Below are 18,357 nucleotides of genomic sequence, written 5' to 3'. Positions count from 1 at the left end.
GTGAAGCTTCAGAACATAGAAGTAAGCTTTACTGCAAAGCACCGCATGCTGCGTGTTATTTCACTGGAAACCACCACACTGCTTGTGTGAACATAACATAAAAATATAATTGCATTGCAATGAGATTATATTGTCCCATTACAATGGATGCAGTGTGAATGGAACTTACGGCCCCTTTCACACTTAAAACCAACCGTTGCAGTGCGATTCTTCTGCAGCTGCACCACAATGGTCCTGAAAGGAAACTTTGCACTGCGCATTACCACTGCAATGAGGCAAAATATCCCAATCAAAGAACACCTCCCTTCAGGTGAATTGCGCATGTCTCAGTTACTTTGTCATTGTCATGCCAGAACCCACCGCCCTGCGTTGCATGCCATAGGCCCAGGGCCGGTTCTCTCATGAAGCAAGGTGAAACATTTGCATCAGGCGCAGAGACTTTAGGGGTAGCATTTTTGTACTGTGTACCTTTCTGAGGAGGATTGGAGTGGCTGAGGGTGAGCAGTTCGTGTGCTATTATGTTGAGCTGCAGCTCGTCATGTGAGAAATGAAGCAGAGTAAATTGGGTGCTGTGTGATCATTCCAAATCAGGGGGGGCATCACAAGTTTGCCTCAGGCAGCAAAAAGTATAGAACTGGCCCTGGATAGCCCCATAGGTTTATCAGTACGTCTGAAACGGGATGCAATGTTACACGCCGGGATAGCGGTAAGTGTTAGAGGCCTGAAAGTGTGCACATGTGTGGTTTTACCACTTCCATGTAGCATGAGAGTAGTTCCCACTGTGGCACTGCATTAGCACATACACCACACAACTAAAAAATAACTGTGGGTAGAATGCAATTGACCAAAGTGCCCCTTGACAAACTGTGTGAGATTACATTCTGCATTGTAACCATGGAATCAGTTCCACTGCATCGCAACTGATGCTATGTCTATTATACAGTGTACAGCATACTGAACTGTGACATCCTTGAGAGACTGACCTTTTGTCTTGCATAACTCTACAACCGCTACTATTACTAGTTTGAATTTATGGGGAAAATCACATGGAATAACTTGCCGGGGGGGGGGGGGGGGCTGTGTGGGTTGGGTAACTTGTGAGATGAACAGGAATGTATTAATCCTCTGAATGTCATGCAGTGGAGGTGTGATTATGCTAATAAGCCCTGCTGGATATTTTAATAGGACTTACACATTTCTCTCACTGTGCTAGTGTTTTGTCTGGAGGAAGCATACTGACCCAATCATGTGGAGAGTCTGGCACTGCGCTCTTCTCTGGATGCTGTACGCTGGGATAGAGGGACAGAACAGTAAGTATAGTCCATGTCAGGACTACAGTTTATGCCCTGCTGGTATATCTTGCCTTAATGGACTTGTCATGGGGGGGGGGGGGGGGGGGGGTGAAGTGGATTGTTGGAATTTTCCTGGTGGTTTTAGTATTGTGCAGACTACTATGGTGAAATTGTAACATGTATAAAATGTATTTGTTCCAGAGTAAGATGGACTTTAACTTTTTTCCTATGGTGCTGTCATTTACAGTAAGTTGTAAAAATCTGACAGATCTGATTTTGGACTGGTCCATTTCCTCATGGGAGTATCTCAGGTTTTTGCATTTTACAGAAGCACTGAACTTCAGTTGATCAGTCTAAGAGCCAAAATAGTGTGCAAGTATAGGCCAGTCGGCATCTTCATATAGATTCTTTGCAAGGATCGCTTCTGTAAAGAATAAAGGAAATTTTGATCTCCCGTGAGGAGATGGATTAGTCCAAAACCTGTCAGATCTGTTTGATCTTTACTACCTACTATAAGCAACAGCAACATGGGTGATAAGTAATTGATCGTGCATTTTACTCTGGGAGACTAGTACTTCTCACACATCTGTACACATGTATTTTTAAATGTTTACAATTGTTTGCGATAGTCGTCCTATATGCATCACATGCATTGTAACCTTGTGTCACACTTTGCGTTGTGATCCTGTTGTAGGCTATGCACTGCAAACCTAGACTTATTGGAGCATTTGTACACAGTCATCTGTATATCACTTTCCAGACACAACATGCTGTATTTACTTGACCACTCTAAAACGTGCTCCCCTACACTTATGTGTATTCTGGCACTTGGTGTGAATGGCAACACAAGCAGTTTGTGGGGCATCTTTAAAATCCATCCAAAGCCAAATGTTCCTCCATAACACTGTTGTGGTGGTTTTAACTTTGTTTGGGTACTTATAGGCCTTATGGACCAACAGAGGTGTGATGCCAGTTTGAGTCATTAGTCTCTATACTGGGGCTTAAGAATGTGGAGATTTGTATTGCCATTTGCAACAAACAAAAGGTTGTCAGTTACATAGTTTGAGTTTTTAAGCGTGTCCAAGTTCAACCACAAAATAAGGTACAACACCCAGCCTCTACCCTCACATATCCCTGTTAAGCCAGAGGAAGGCGAAAAATCCTTACAAGGCATGGTCCAGTTAGACCTAAAATTTCTATTGTATTCTCAGGGTTGCACTAAAACAGCCAATGTCTCATATTGTGTTTTCCTGTTTCATAGAGCTATCCTCATAGTAAGATCTGATGCAGTATACTGTATATTCCTTAGGGCTCGTTTCCACTGTTGCGGTGCGGAATCACCTGCATTCCACCGCCGACAAAATCGCATGCAGGTGCGATTCCGCATGCGGGTTTGCTGCGATTCCGCATAGGTAAGGGTATGTGCGAACTTAACCATGTCACTGCCTGTGTAAATTAACATTATACCTATGCGAAATTGCATGCGACTTCACGGCAAAAACCGCATGCTCAACCCACATGCGGTTTCCCTATTAAAAGCATTAGCGGCGATTCACATGCATTCCTCTTGCATGCGAAATCTGATGGCTCTGCCGCACAACGCTCCGGCAGCCGCACAAGTGGAAACAGCCCCATCCACTTGCATTGCCTATGCGAATCCGCATGCAGATTCGCTGTACTGGAAACGATCCCTGATAGTAAGATGCAATGCAGTATAGTTGCCTCAAAGAAAGGGTACTGGTCAGAGCACTTTTGCCTGTGACTAAGTCCTATGCACAGTCCTTATTAGTGCAGCAGTAAAACTGTTGAATTGGGCAAAGCACATCTGTTTTTTGCAGGAAGCTATAGAGGCTACCATCTTGACCTCATACAGGAAAATGGTAGCTTCCATGCTCCCATTGAGCCTAAAATCGGTCCTGGGTATGTGTGTTTTTTTTTTTTTTTTTTTTTTTTTTTTTTTTTTTTTTTTAAACAGGAACTGGTTAATGTGAAATCCAAATGAACACCAAATAAGATATAAAGTGTCTTGAATTATGTTTGCAGGGAGGAGACCCTGTTCCTATGGCGTTTAGGGTGTTAAGACAGGACTGTGAAGTTGTAGTAGGAACCAGATTAAAGTGGTTTTTGTATCCACATTGGATACTGAAGGATAAATGTCTCAACATGACATGGTTGTTGGTGGAGAAGGCTTTGAAGGACTGAGCCTTGTATTCTGATAGAAAGGAGCTGGGGATTGGAGGTTACAGATGGTCAGTGAGATATTAAAAATTCTGGCTTGCATGCAGACTTTTATAAAACTGGGAATTTGGACATTCCAAATCTCCCCCCCTCCCCCCCCCCCCCCCACCACCTGGACTGATGTAGCTTGCAGGAGGGATGTTTGTACAAGGATGAATATGAGGATCCCGTTGTATGCCAAAATACAGTAGAATCGTGGAAAACTTGATTCTGAAAAACAAATCTCTGCTTTTTGGCTCAATCAGCCTTTATTCATCCCAAGTTATGTCTTTGAACTAACATTTTAATGACCTCCTGACTTATCCATGAGAAGCTTAGGGGGGACAGTGCAATTATCTCTGTTCCCAGACAACATCAGGGCAAATGCCCCAGCTGAATGTCACATGTAGCATTCCTAGACGGATTGAATGGGCATGTGACCAGACTTTGCCTGGAGCCCCTCAGCACGACTCCAGCATGCACATCACATGCCGATTCCAGGGATCTCTACTACGCCAGGAAGGCTGATCCGCACGTTGTAGTTAATGTACTACATCCACAACCTTATGTTCTACTGTGCAGCTATTGGAATTACTGTTGTATCATTTTTTTCTTAATGGCTTTTAAAAGGTAATGCTGAAATATTTGTAACCTTCTTTACTATAGGATCTCGAGGCCGGATTCAGCAGAGCGAGCCTGAAGTGCAAAATAACAAGCGCTCTCCTTTCAGGTCATGGAACAGCCGTATGTATCCTATTTGGAAGGGCAGTGAAGCCCAGAAAAGGGATTGTTGGAAAGGTGAGACCCATAGACTGACCCCAGTTTATTTTCTTTGAGGACTTCATGAAAACTGCTTTTAAAAGACACTATTAAGAGGTTTGTGTCTTATCTGTCTAGGAGGGCAAGTGACCTTTAGTCTTCAGAATGATGCGCCAACTTTGACAGGTGCCAAGGCAACATTCTACATCCAGCTGAACTTCCCCCAGAATCAGACTGTGCAGCCTGATGGACAGGTGGTCTGGAACCAAAACTACACTGGCAATGGTTAGTATATACTAAACTGCACAAGCCCTTCTCTGCCTGTCAGACTACAGTAAACTAGAATGGACACTACTGTAATGCAAACCAGTACTGAAAAATAAGTCAAAACAAATCTACACCATGATTGCCTCCTGTGCAGTCTGCTTATCAATCGTCTCTCCCATGTCCTGTCCACTGTGATCAATGGAATTGTGTCGTTCCCCCATGTGCTTGCAGGCACATCCGTATGTTTTAAATAAATGTACTCTGTTCAGGTCCACGTTAAGCACTGAGAAGGGTAAACTTTTTTTTTTTTTTGTGAGTTACAATATATTCTTGCCCTGTCATCAGACCTCCTGATCCCTGAAATCTTTATGGCTGACACCTTTGCAATTTCTGGTACAATAAATACTGGGCCTCAAACTCAGGGGTGGTTCCAACTCTTCTCCTCTTATCATAAATCTTGTTGATCACAGTTGGAAAATGTCCTTCCTCAAGGTGCACCCATCCAATGTTACCACTTTCATGTAGTATGAGATATCACCTACACAATCACACTTGTAGTATTGTAAATGTGTTGGCCCTCATACTACATGGAGGTAGACCAGCAGAAGCCACACTCTTGGCTGTGACTAAAGATGTGGTGTCTGACATGTCAGCTGCTGCAGGTTTTTCTGACTGGACGAGTTTCCATGAACATGCAAGAATTATAATGGGTTTTCTCTGCCATGCAGGTACGTGGGCCCCCGTTTACCCTGATGAGGCCACAGAAGGTGCTGACTGCACATTTCCTGATGGTAGTCCATTCCCGCATGATGCTGAGAAGAGGCGCAGCAAGTTTGTCTACGTTTGGCAAGCATGGGGTTAGAAATATAATTTGTACCCTTACCTCTTTTGTTTACAAGCTTGTTCCCCCTTTTTCCCCTAACAATACAACTTTTACCTAGGAAAGTACTGGCAGGTGGTAGATGGTCCGTCTTCCAATCTTACGGTGGAAACTGATGGCATTTCTCTTGGCTCTTACACAATGGAAGTTGTCGTGTATCATTACCGTGGGCGACAGAAATTCATCCCTATGGGCAGTACCTCCTCTCAGTTTGTCATCACTGGTAAGCCACAGAGCTGAAGCTCTCGCTGTTCAGTACTCTTATCCTTTCTCAGTAACTGGGGGGCATCCTCTTAACCACATTTCATACTTTAAAAAGGGACTAAACTGGGAAGGCTATTCCCCCTCCCCTTGAAGTGGGAGGAAATCTTAGGTATAGGCAAGGTGACAAATGCTAACTCCAGTAATGTGTCTTTTTTTTTTTTTTTTTTTTTTTTTTTTTTTTTCTACACAGATCAGATACCAGTCTCAGTTGATGTAACTCAAGTTCTTGATCTGAACCAGCAGGACCAGCGCTTTATCCAAAACAGAGCTGTGTCCTTCTCCGTAGGAGTTCATGACCCAAGCAAGTATCTACAAGCAGCTGACATTTCCTTCTCTTGGGATTTTGGTGATCAGAGCGGGACTCTCATCACTCGGAATACAGGAGTCACCCATACATATGTCAGCCTTGGTGCTTTCAAAGCAAAAGTAGTTGTGCAGGCCGCCATCCCAATCACTCCATGCGGGAGCACTGCTGCTGTTGGAACGACTGCTGCACAGGTGGTCACTACAGCTCTTCCTCTTGGTCCCACTACAGCTCTTCCTTCTGGTCCCACTACAGCTCCCCTTCCAGGTCCCACAACCGAAGCTGCTGGCAGCCAAACTGGTAAGCAATACGGTGTCTTCATACAGTAGAGTAGGACCTGAGATATCGACTTACAAGCTGTCTTCACATTACCTTTTTCTTTGGACCCCAAAGCAAAACAAAAAAATGTGCAGGAGTTCACCTGAATGTCATAACCCTTCACTTATGCAGCCCCATGAGGGTTATCCTTTAAAGCGGAATATAACCCTGCATTTCAACTTTGCTCTAAAACATTATTTACAGTATATTATATTATTATATGCAACCAGCTTTTTTTTTTTTTTTTTTTTTTACTAGACCAGCATTGGAAGGGTTACACAGGGCTTTAAAGAGAATCTGTATTGTTAAAATTGCACAAAAGTAAACATATCGGTGCGTTAGGGGACGTCTCCTATTACCCTCTGTCACAATTTCGCTGCTCCCCGCCGCACTAAAAGTGGTTAAAAACAGTTTTAAAAAGTTTGTTTATAAACAAAATGGCCACCAAAACAGGAAGTAGGTTGATGTACAGTATGTCCACACATAGAAAATACATCCATACACAAGCAGGCTGTATACAGCCTTCTTTTTTAATCTCAAGAGATCATTTGTGTTTCTTTCCCCCTGCAGCTATTCTCCACTGAAGTGTCAGGCTGTTTCTTCCTGCAGAGTGCAGACAGCTGTGCCTGTATGTGAAAGCCCAGCCAGCTCAGAGGAGGATTTATCCAGTTTGTAAAAGATAATAGAGCAGAGAGAAGCTGCACTAATCTAAATGACACACAGGCAGTGTGCAGAGAGGGGCCTGGAGGGGGGAAATGCATCACAGAAGCACAACACTGAAGAACTTGGCAGCCTTCCAGACACAGGCTGACAAGTCTGACAGGAGAGAGATAAGCTGATTTATTACAGAGATGGTGATAGTAGAACGTGCTGCAGTAAGCCAGAACACATTAGAATAGATTTTGGAACTTGTAGGATGGAAGAAAACTGGATGACATTTTTGTTACGGAGTCTCTTTAAAGTCCCTGGAGATTTTTGCAGACGCATCCGAACTTGAGTTAGATACTTTTTGTTTACATAAAATGTATCTAAGTGTTTATTGTGACTCATCTCTCTCACTGAGAAGGAGTTGGAGGACAGCCAAAGTGTGTAACATTTCTAAATATATACATATAACTAAATAGAATGTAACTATCTGAACGTCTGCATGGAACTTAAAACCTCTGTTTAACCCTTTCAATGCTGGTCTAGTAAACAAAATGCTTTTTGCATATAATATGCTGTAAATGTTTTAGAGCAAAGTTGAAATGCAGGGTTATATTCCGCTTTAAAAACGAAAGTTGACAGTAGTAGAGCTTACTTTTCCCTAAGCTCTTAAACCTATTTTCCAAGTGCAGTTTCTACAAGATTCTAGTTATTGCAATCAGGATGGCCTTCATTGTAGTTGCACATACCAGTGGTTACCGTGCACATGTTAGTCCAACTATACTATTTGCACACTTAATGTTCAGGACCTTTTTGTCTTCCTGTGACTCTTGTACTTACAAAAGCCACCATTAAGTTGCTTAACTGCATGGCAGATTGATGGTTAAAATGCACCGGGGCCCTTGGGCCAGAGGGGCCCCTAGGAGCCCTCTGTCCACTTCAGCATTGGCTCTTTATTGTTCCTGTGGTAATCACTACTTTAGATGCTCTGAATAGTAGTGATTATAACCAATTGTGCCCCATCCTTTTCTTGCACCATATCAATTATGTATGGGGAGGAAGAGGCAGCAATGTAAATTTGCACCGGGGCCAATAGCTACTTGGCTACACCACAGGCCCATGTGATATTCCAGCTGGGGAACCTAAGACCAGAGCCGGGGCAAGGTCCTCCAGCACCCAAGGCTGAGACACAAGTGCGCCCCTCCATCCCTGCCACCCCAGCCATCACACACTGATTGCTATTAGACTAAGAGGTGCCACAGGGCCCACAACCTCCCCAACACCTTAATATCTAGTTATCTGGCTTGCAGTCACTGCCATGTATCCCCTTTTCTTATTTCTTTCTGCTTTAAACACAATTAGGAATGACAGCTGAATGAATTATGCGCCCCCTCCTACACTGCGCCCTGAGGCTGGAGCCTCTCCAGCCTATGCCTCGGCCCGACCCTGCCTAAGACTGATGGGGATGCCTTTAGTAAATCAAGCCCAGGTTGTTAGATTTTCAGTTCAATTGAACTCTATATACAAATACTGTTAGGCCACAGCTTTTCCAGAGAAATCAATGAGGTACTCTATAGTTAGCATGAGATGTGTGAAACTGAGGTTGCATTGTCTCATCTGCAGCATTTTCCAGCACTGCTGCTCCAACTAACTCAACCTTGTTAAATGTGGAACCTAACCTCTTGGTAACCGAGGCTCCTGAAAATGAGTTAAATGCAGAAGTGGCATCTGATGCACCAGAAGAGGACCCAGTAATTGGAACGGAGTCTCCTAACGCAGAGGCTACACCAGCTGGAAATGACATAGAAAGTGCCACAGAAGTCCAGGAAGCTGTTCCAGGTGCAGAGGCTGTTGCTAATGAGGACACAGAGGCTAACCAAACAGTAGCTTCAAGTACAGCACCAGTGGTGGCAGGAGCTGTGCCAACAGACCAAGTACCTGAACAGCCAGCGGTCACTGAAGAGGCAGAATCAGCTAATGGGATTGTAGAGGAAGCTCCTGCCATACTACCGACTCAAGGTGGGTATTACCAGACACCAACTAAGGGTCATTCCTCAAATTTTAACTATGAAGCAGAAATGTCACTAGAGGTAGAATTATTTGCCACACAGATTCTGGACCAAGTATAATGTACACTCTATAGAGCATGAAATGAGAATTATTATTTATTTGTATAACTTTTCCCAATCTCCTGGCTCCACAAACTTTCAATGACTCACCAGTTAAAACTTGGGAGTGTCCACACAGCTGCCAGCCACAGTTAGTGCATGTGTTGAAAATGACCAGCTAGAAAATTAACGGTCCATGGGGCTTCAACTGTAGAAATGTATGACCAGGGAGTCGACCAGTCTACACCCGGATCCTTAAGGGTGTCAAAATCCACAGCAACCAAAACAAAGAAATGACTGGGTCTCGACCTGGATAATGCAGTTATAGCATAAATTTATTGTACCATAATGACAAAAAAACGACGTTTCGGCCAGCAGGCCTTTAACACTTGATAAAGGCCTGCTGGCCGACACGTCGTGTTTTTGTCATTATGGTACAATAAATTTATGCTATAACTGCATTATCCAGGTCGAGACCCAGTCATTTCTTTGTTTTGGTTGTTGAAAATGACCAGCCCCTGCTTTGTACCACTTGATTAGTCATGCAGGGGGACTTATCCCTGTTTGTACTAAAACCTATTCAAACTGGGGAAACATTCCAACCTGCTGATGGTGTGCTGGCCTTGATTTGAACCAGAGACCCTAGTGCTGTAAGATGAGTGCTATCACTAAGCCACCCTAGCTGCATGAAGACTGTTCATAGTGGTTTTTCAGTAAATGGTGCTGACTATCTTGACTTTCCATCTCAACAGCTGTGGCAAATGAAGCTGGAGAAGTCACTGTGGTGAATACCAATACAGAAGCTGCTGCTGGAGAGGTCTTGGTGCTTGCCAAACGTGAGGTAGCTGAAGGACCAATGGCAGGATGTTCACTCTATCGCTATGGGACATTCGCAACTGACCTGGATATTGTCTGTAAGTCTGACACACATGGTAGCCTTCCATCACATCACCTCTGCCCTGCATAGTGCATTTTTTTTTATTTCCTCCCTTAATTGTTAAACTATTTGCTTCCAACAGCGGGCATTGAAAGTGTACAAATTGTGCAAGTGGAACCAGTTGTAGCAGCAGGACTTGAAAATACTGTGGACCTTACAGTAACTTGTCAAGGAAGGTAAGTGTACAATGGTAACATATCTTGGTGTATGGGTTCATCTTGCAATACTAATGGCCCATGCCTTAAAGTTATGCTAAGCAGAGCCAATTTGTAGGTTTAGTTCTGGCAGTCTTAATGCAAAACTCTTTCAAACTATAGTGGGTGCCAGTACTTGCTTAAAGAGTAACTTCAGCCTAAACATACTGTCATTGTTACATTATGTTAATTAAAATAGATGGTGTTACGATTGGTGTCAGCACGCAGAGAGAATCTGATTATTGGTGATCTGCAGAATCACCGATAATACAGATATATTGCTAACCTCTGGACACCTATAGGTATGTGTTTGGTGTAACAGTAGTAATTTGAGTAATGCACCTGCTGGGCAGGTGATATTAGGCAGTAAAGGAACACTGCTCTGAGAGCACAGGAACCTTCCAGCAGCCTGAGACTCTCCAAGGGGTGGAGTCAGGCTGGAGACAGGAAGGGCCAGAGAGTGAGTGACACCTGAAGGTGGATGTCACTATCTGGTCAACTGGCCAGCAGTAACTATATATGGAGTAGTGCTCTCCAGCACCACCCCTAATTGATCAACCAATAGTATCCTGCTCTGGAGTCAGCTGATCGGCGTGATCAACTGACTCTCTCTACCTAGTATAAGAATTCTGCCTCAGCGCGCGCGTATTCCTAAGCCTGTGTGCACCAACAGACCCAGACACACGCCGCCGCGCTGGATGCGGATCCAGCAGGCTTACTGTTGCTGCATGTGGCTTGTGTCCGCGTTCTGGCCTGCCACCAGACACACGCTTCCGCGTGCAAACCACTGTATTGGACGCGGAATCAGCCGTCTCCTCAGTAGCACACGCGGCGGCTCTCCCGCGTTCTCTCACAGATGGGTAACATGATCTCTTACCCGCCCTGTTTTAAAAGAACAAACAAAGGTTTGTAATTTCACAAGGGCAGCCATCTTTTTGGTTAAAAGGGTGACTGGGAGCATGAGACATAGTTCCAACTGTCCTGTGTCCTGATCACCCCTCCCAGTTGCTAGGCAATGTGAACAACATAGAAAATCCCATCATGATTTGCACAGCATCAGGGGAAAAGAGCTCAGGCAGTTTTCTTTGATGGGGCGGAGCTTAGCTAAAAATGAGACTTCTATAAGAAAAACAAAGTTCTGATGCTGTGAAACTGGTAAAGATCACTAAGCCTTTTCAGTTCTGCGGAGTAGATTTTTAGTCCGGAGGTTCACTTTAAGAAATGACTCTCCTGAGCTCAAAGCTAGGGGAAACTTCTCCTTTTCCAATGACCCATTCTAATTAATGATCAAGGTATCGCTACTTCAAACAACGATCTTCCATCACTGCACAATGCCTATAGCAGGTACCTTTCAAGTGCCTCATTTGGATTACATAGACCAGCTAAAACGTATGTGTATATACAGTACGTGAGGCTGCAGACACTAATTTCACAGCTTCCATAATTTATTTTTATTTATTACCAGTTGCTCTGTCTGGATATTCTCACCAATTGCATTTGTTGTCTTTCAGTGTACCACGTGAAGCATGCACTGTAGTCTCTGGCCCAGATTGTGAGACTCCACAAGAGACTGTATGTACTCCAGTAGAGCCATCTTCTGACTGTCAGCTGGTCTTGCGCCAAGTCTTCAACAATACTGGTGTCTTCTGCGTTAATGTTTCCCTGGCAGATGATGTCAGCTTGGCAGTTGCCAGTGCACAAGTTAGTGTATCAGCAGGTAGGTGGCTACCTGGCTTACTCTGGCACACCTGGCTCCCTTGCTGAAACTAGTCAACTCTGTACAGTAATCTACTGTTTATTTTTCCTATGAGATGCTTCCTCTTCCCTATAATTTTTGATCTATATAGAAAAAATGCATTGACTGGAAGCTGGGCAAGATAAGTACTGTAATTGTAAAAGGTTTCACTTTATGTGAAGTCCTGATCTTTCACTATAGTTAGACAGTCCTACATTGTAAGGAAAAACACACTGGCTGGTCAGTAGTTGTGGAGTTCCCTGTGCAGATCTGCAACAGTTAAGGAATGTTTCTAGTGATGTGTTCCATGCGACAGCAAAAAGGCAACAGCTCTGGACAGCAGTGCTGGACGATATTTGCATGTTGGGTACAGTGAAGCATACAGTCAATGATTCAGTATGCTTCTCTTCTAACTCAAATTTAGCACTAATGCACTGCATACAGTGCATTACAATTCTGCTACCTGTTGCAATGCATTGTGAGCCACACTGAACATCACATAGGTGGTGCATTGCGTTCAGCTGCGTTACAAAGTGCCCATTACACCACTGTCAGCAGGGCCTTGCAATGCCAATATTCTTCCATAAGGCCTGGAAACCACTGCAAAACACAATAGCTAGCTCTAGCATTTTGTATGAGCAGTTTGTAAGTGGTTTAATGAGCTTTTTTTTTTTTTTTTTTTTTTTTTTTTTTTTTTTAGTGTAGCAATTTGCCAGCGGTTTAGCGATCAGCGTTTAAGTCTGATTGGTCCTTTCAAATTTGTTAGTGTGCAGTAACTTGAAAATGCTAGCAAAATCACTCCGTGCAGGTTTTGCTGAGCGATTACGCCAGCGATGATATACTTTGAAGCGCTAACGCTCCCAAAATGCTGCATGTCCTGCACTTGCAATTTTCTGAATCATTCGAGTTGAAGTTGCCCCATCCATTAACAGTAGCTGAGCGTTTTACAAAACGCTAGCGTTTTTCAAACACTCCAAAAATGCTCTGAAAATCGCCCTTGTGGGTTCCAGCCCTAACAGCCATGTCACTCCTCGGATCACAAGTGATCCTAGAAATCTGGCTACCCACTCATTCTACAATCTTGCCAATCTATGTAGTGGAAGAAAACCTAATACTGCCAATTTATTATCCCTCATTACAAAGTGGTAAGCTTGTACAGTCAACATTGTACCATTAATGGACATCTTTGGACTAGGTACACTCTATTATGGCCGTATTTTTTTTTTTTTTTTTTTTAATTTTTTTTTTTATAAATTACATGCACACTAGTGTTCATCGCATGAACTGCTATAGTACCTTGCTCATTTTTGTACACCTTATCCAGGACTTGGCATTCTCCTACTACCAAATTACCAGAAGTGACCAGGCCCGGATTTATCTCACAGGAGCCTATAAGCACAGATGTCCTGGCACCTTAAGGCTCATACATACGAGACCATAGTCTTTGGAAAGATCACAGACCAATTTTACCCCCTTCCATGTAGTATGAGAGCCATACCTACAGTCTATTCTATGGCGCTTAACTCCGCATCACACAAATCTTTGCAAGATGCTGCACACACAGATGCTGTAGGCATTCAAAAGATCAGTATCTGCAAAAGATCTGTTCCTGCAAAATTCATTAATGGTCTATCTGCAGATCATCATACACACCTTGTTAAAACACATTCATCATCAGATCCACCAGGATGGATCTGCAGATTGTCTGATCTGCAGATGAATGTCAATTAAACAGGGTGTGTATGAGGATCTGCAGATCCCATAGACTATGAATGCATTTTGCAGGAACAGATCTTTGGCAGGAGCAGATCTTTTGCAGATACTGATCTTTTGTGTCTGTGCAGCATCTTGCAAAGTGTTTTTTTTTTTTTTTTTTTCTTTTTTTTTTTCCTCCTTTTCTTTCTCCCTCCTGATGGAGTTCAGCTCCATAGAAAAGACTGTGGGTATGGCTCTCATACTACATGGAAGGGGGTAAAATTGGTCTGATCTTTAATTTTCAAAAAACTATGGTTTGATATGTGTATGTGGCCTTAGACTTGTCCTCCATGAACCTACAAGCCCCCACCAAACTGCACCGCAAGTGTGCTGGCTGTCACTACTCCCTTGCTAGTCCTGCCTGTTCTAGGTAGCTACAGGTGTCCCTTAATATTGAGGGTACTTCTGGCTACCTAATACTACTGCTAATAAGTTAGCTAGAGGTGCCCCAAATATTAGGTAGCTAGAGGAATCTTCATTAAATAAATGTCTTTGACTGAAGGGAGATGCCATCAGTGGAATGCTGAGAGCAGGGTGAGGAACGTTTTTTACACATCAATGCGGGGGGGGGGGGGGGGGGGGGGTGATGCTCATGCTTCTGCACAGGGCATATCTGCTCCATCACAGGGCTGGCTTGGCTTTAGTCTGGCCCGTCCACTTCCCACACTAGATGTCAAATTGGGTGGATTCTCTTGCTTTACAGTAAACAGGAACTTTGCACCAGACTAACCATATTTGGAAGACTGATGGGATATTTGTGTTTTTGGTTCAGAACATTTCTATCTTGTCAGATATACCATGGACATTATGAACTCTGCATAAGGCTGTGTTCCCATGGAGCAAGAAAATGTACCTAAAGTTATATTTTTAGCAGCAATTTAATCGGAGCCTCTGCAGTAATGTTCTCTCCCTAAACCTCCCATCTTCCTGTTCTAGGTGCTGCATCGTCGCTGAATGGTATTGCAGTTATAGGTGGTATCCTCTTGGCTGTACTTGCTGTAGCAACAGTAGCCTACACCTACAGGTATGTGCTTGCATAGTCCTTGCCCTGTACAACTAGAACTTGAATGTTTCTTGTCAAGTGGCATTTGCACATGCAATTGGTTTTTGTTTTACTGAACATTGCAGTAAACTTTGAAAAGATTCTGTGCTGCCATAGTTTTGTGTGTATCATTCTATCCTATATTTGTTTTTTTTGTGGGTCACTGCAGAGACTCAAGATTAAAATCACACCTGATATTGGACTACTGGGCATGTGCATACAAGTATGCAGTAGTGTGCACAGCTGGGAACTAGGCATATACTTGTAATTGTGTGGGTGTTTAATGTCGCATACCAACATGAGGATTATGCAAGGATGTTCTATTGGAAAGATGGGGCTTTGGCTGGCACCACACTTGAGCTGTGTGTGTGTGATAGGTACTCTGAACATACTTGGATATTTTAGGAGGTTGTCCTGGCATTGCATAGAAATGGTAAGACTGGACGACAAAAAAAAAAATAATTATTGGTGGTCACCATAACAATGCATAAAGATCAATTAACGTGTCTTTTCATTTAGACGTGTGAAGTTGTATACTCCACTAAGAAGCGAGAGATCTGCTGGTAGTTGGTTTCCGGATCGTCCATCACTTCGGTTATTCTTTCAAAATGCCCTTGGACGATCTGCAAGTGGGGAGCACAGTCCCCTTCTAAATGGCCGGATGGTGTGATAACTAAAGACTTTCACTTGTGCCCCAGACTGTTCTTTGAGGTTGTAAAATGGGACAAGTTATTTTTATGCTGGGCAGTATGCAATTGGCTCCAGTGAGGTCCGGCAGCAAGATGTACCACATGGTGTAACTGCTATCGAGAGGAGGTTACTGTTACCATTCCAATACCTGTATGAACTCTTATCCACCAATAAATTTCTAAATCCATACCAAACTCTTACATTTCTGGTTTGTGTGGTCTCTGTACATAACACCTATAGTATATGAATTAATTGTGTGGTAAGCAAATGATATTGTTAGTGTGTATAATGTGTTCAGATGCCTTATCCAAGCTACCTTTTTAAGAAACTGGTTAATAAAATACAGTGACTTGAGCTGCAGAACTTTTTTTTTTTTTTTTTTCTCTAGCTATAGATACCTGTCCACTAACCCTTGTGGATCTCCAGCGCTAGAGGTACAGGAAGGTTGAAGCCATTTTATTCATTGGGTTGGTGCTCCATGCTGGAGCCTAACTGGTATGGGGTTCCAGTGACATATCTTATGCAGTTTGCCAGCGTATTGTAGCTCATCCTTATTAGCCTTCACCAGAGGTGGGCCTTAAAGCAAACCTGAACTAAAGTCAAAATAAACACTTGCCTCCCACGTAGTCTGCTCATTCTTATTTCTCCTCTACCACATCTTTGTTTGTCCGCTGATTGCTGGAATTCTCTGTCCTCCATTTTAAAAAATGGTGATTCTATAACAGCTTCCGGGTGAGCACTCAAACTAGTAATATAACTTGAGCCATAGAGAAACATTAACATTACCTTGCACATTAATTGTCATTTTCAGTTATCACTGACCACAACTGATATAGTGAAAAAGGGCCCTAAGGGCTCATGCGCACAAATGCATGACTTTGTCATACAGTCCTGAGAAAGCCAACCTCACAGGGTGAAATGATTGTCGACCCTCCTCTGCACCTCCTTCTACACTGCATGTGTCTAAGTATACGATTTTATCAACTGTTTTTATGAAGATTGGATTATAGGTTTGGAAGTCTACAGCATGTTGCGCCTGTATTTGGGTAGATACATAGTCTGACCTGCATAGGCCTATGTATCTACACACATGTGATGGGACAATAAATTGATGTGGATTGCTCCGTTAAGTCTGTGTGCGGACTCCTTCATGATTACTGTGATTGATGGCCTTGGGGCCCGGCACCAGCATACCCACTGACGTGAGTGCGGTCCTTGGATTGAATTGTATTTGGGTAGAGGAGTGGTAATTTATTTGTAGGAGGTTTTCTGGCAATGAGCAGGAAAGCCAGTTTGGCGAAAACTTTGTAAGCAAGGGTGCATATCTAGAGGGGTGTAGGCATGGCTCCTGCCATGGGCACCACAGGCGCCATTCCCGTCCCTGTGCTGCGCCCCATGCCTGCCCCTGTGACGCTGATATCAGATTAATTCTATTATCTGGGAAACATGGCTACTTGATTTATATATGTAGACTGCACTTGGCTTAGTGTTAAATAGGATAGAGATGGAATAAGAGAGAAAAGTTACTTTAGCAATATCCCGAGCCAAACAACATAGGCAACCATAACACATGTACGCTAGAAAGAATGCTGCTTTTAGATGGGAGGGAGGGGGCTCTGATGGGGGGGGGGGGGGGCGCAATTTTAGTGTTTGCCATAGGCTCTATATTACCCATACGCCCCTGGTGAATATACACACAATTTTGATTCGCCAATTTTTACCTCTTAGTATGAGGGCCAATAGATTTTGAATATGATGAACAGAATGTGTACATAAATGCTCATACTATGTAGAGGTGGTAAAATTGGTTAGTAATTGGCAAATCAAAATTGCATGTGTGTACCAGGCTTAAGAGTTAGCCATTTGAGCTGCACAACTTGAGGGGTAGCATAGAGCAGTGTACATGATCTAACATAAATCCCTCCTCCATAGCCATGCTTCTTGGAGTGCAGTTGGGATGACATGGTATCCGTAGATCCAAAGATTCAATTACCAATATATACCAATTATAAAAGGTTGGAATACTGTAAAATCTTAGTTTAGTAAAAATAGAGGATTTACAGGTGTAAACAAGTATTGCATTAAATATTGTTGGAACTTTATAATAAAAATATTTAAACTCTGCCAGCAACCTCTTCCAAAAAAGAGGGGTTGGAGGGCTGCAGGGCTAGTAAAGTAACGCTAAAAAAAAAATTCACAGGCATCTGGATTAATGGCAATGTGACAAGGAATTAAACTACCTCATGGAAGTGGAGTCTCTCCATCAGAGTTGAGGGGAGTACATTATTCACCTCTTCAGAGGGTTGTCATCCTTCCCTTGATCAGCATATTTCATTTCCATAGCTGCCTCTGCTCCTGTGATCTCAAATTGTATGTGCTGGAGGGGAGATACAGGAGGCTCTGGCACTGACTGGTTGGAGAAAGAAATGAGTGGGAGGGGACCAAGCAAAGTTTGGGAAGGCTCTATAGGATCCAGAGCCTTACCTCTCCATAGGTGAGTATCGACCTGATTAGTTTGTTCATTTCAGTATTTAACCTCCTTGGCAGTGATCCTGAGTCGGGTTTCGAACAGAAATCTGCAGCTCAGAGCGGTAATCCCGTGTGAGTGAGTTATATGCAGGAGCTGCTACAGATTTCTGTGGTGTGTGTGTGTGTGTGTGTATATATTTTTTCTTTTTAGGGTCTAAAAGCTTGTGAAAAAAATTGCATGGCTTTTAGACCCCAAATCTGGAAATGATCATAATGCCAGGGAGGTTAAAGTGTACCTGAGGCGATGTGACAGGAGTTAAATGTGTATGTACAGTACAAAACCTATTAATAACCAGCCTGTTTTTGGTGCCTGAAAGAGCTCAATTTTTTTTTTAGGCATGGAAGTGGCAGCTTCTGTGTTGCCAAAAATATAGTACACTGCACTGATCTAATTATAGCCATAAAAGTTTCCCTGGCAGAA

The 18,357-nt window shown here is 43.2% G+C and overlaps 1 protein-coding gene across 1 annotated transcript; it reads left to right on the top strand.

Annotated features, from left to right (window-relative positions):
- Positions 1-1,197: 1,197 nt before the first annotated feature.
- Positions 1,198-15,601, top strand: PMEL (premelanosome protein). The gene is made up of 12 exons (XM_068267597.1): positions 1,198-1,310; positions 4,176-4,307; positions 4,407-4,553; positions 5,264-5,392; positions 5,477-5,638; positions 5,870-6,283; positions 8,570-8,965; positions 9,807-9,968; positions 10,074-10,167; positions 11,697-11,902; positions 14,612-14,699; positions 15,237-15,601. The coding sequence occupies exons 1-12, from the start codon at positions 1,247-1,249 to the stop codon at positions 15,385-15,387; spliced, it is 2,145 nt and encodes a 714-aa protein (XP_068123698.1). The 5' UTR covers positions 1,198-1,246; the 3' UTR covers positions 15,388-15,601.
- Positions 15,602-18,357: the final 2,756 nt, after the last annotated feature.

The sequence above is a fragment of the Hyperolius riggenbachi genome, chromosome 2, assembly GCF_040937935.1.
Source record: "Hyperolius riggenbachi isolate aHypRig1 chromosome 2, aHypRig1.pri, whole genome shotgun sequence".
Lineage (NCBI taxonomy): Eukaryota > Metazoa > Chordata > Amphibia > Anura > Hyperoliidae > Hyperolius > Hyperolius riggenbachi.
Note: the sequence above shows the minus strand (reverse complement) of the source record. Positions and strands in the feature narration are given on the sequence as shown.